At 62.5% G+C, this 477-nt stretch overlaps 1 protein-coding gene across 1 annotated transcript in view; it reads right to left on the reverse strand.

Moving 5' to 3' along the window:
* The window catches only part of LOC104271030 (leucine-rich repeat and fibronectin type III domain-containing protein 1-like protein), a gene marked incomplete at its 3' end in the record, with an annotated part of 5,399 nt that overhangs the window by 4,030 nt on the left and 892 nt on the right, over nucleotides 1-477 (reverse strand). Inside the window, exon 2 of the mRNA XM_009865573.1 lies at nucleotides 2-477. Coding sequence (XP_009863875.1) covers nucleotides 2-477 — 476 coding nt within the window. The remainder of the gene's footprint in view (nucleotide 1) is intronic.

Raw genomic sequence — 477 nt, forward strand, 5'->3', positions numbered from 1 at the left:
GTGCACCAGGATGTCGTCGGCGGAGCTGTTGTACTGAATCTGGTACATTCGGATGCCGGGGAGGTGCTGCTGCGAAGGCCACTGGATGAGAGCGGAGGACGACGTCAGCTCGGCCACCACCACGGCCTTCTCCTGCTGAGCCTTCGTCTCGTTCGGGAAGCTCGACTTGGCCGAGATGAGAATATCGGAAGGGCCGGGCTCCCCGTCTTTGTCGCAGTTGGTGCTGTTGGCCAGGTTGGGGTACGGGGTGACGAGGAGCTCGACGGGAGACGTCGACTCGCCCGCGGCGTTGGACGCGATGCAGGTGAACTTGCCCTTGTCGGCCAAAGACGTCACCAAAATATCCAGCGTGCCGTTCTCGTACGAAACCGTCCTGGACGTGTTGGAGACCAGCTTGCCGTCGGGCGCGATCCAGCGGACGTAGGGATCGGGATCGCCGACCGCTTTGCACTTCAGGGAGACGCTTTGGCCTTCGGT

The sequence above is a fragment of the Apaloderma vittatum genome, unplaced genomic scaffold, assembly GCF_000703405.1.
Source record: "Apaloderma vittatum isolate BGI_N311 unplaced genomic scaffold, ASM70340v1 scaffold28112, whole genome shotgun sequence".
Lineage (NCBI taxonomy): Eukaryota > Metazoa > Chordata > Aves > Trogoniformes > Trogonidae > Apaloderma > Apaloderma vittatum.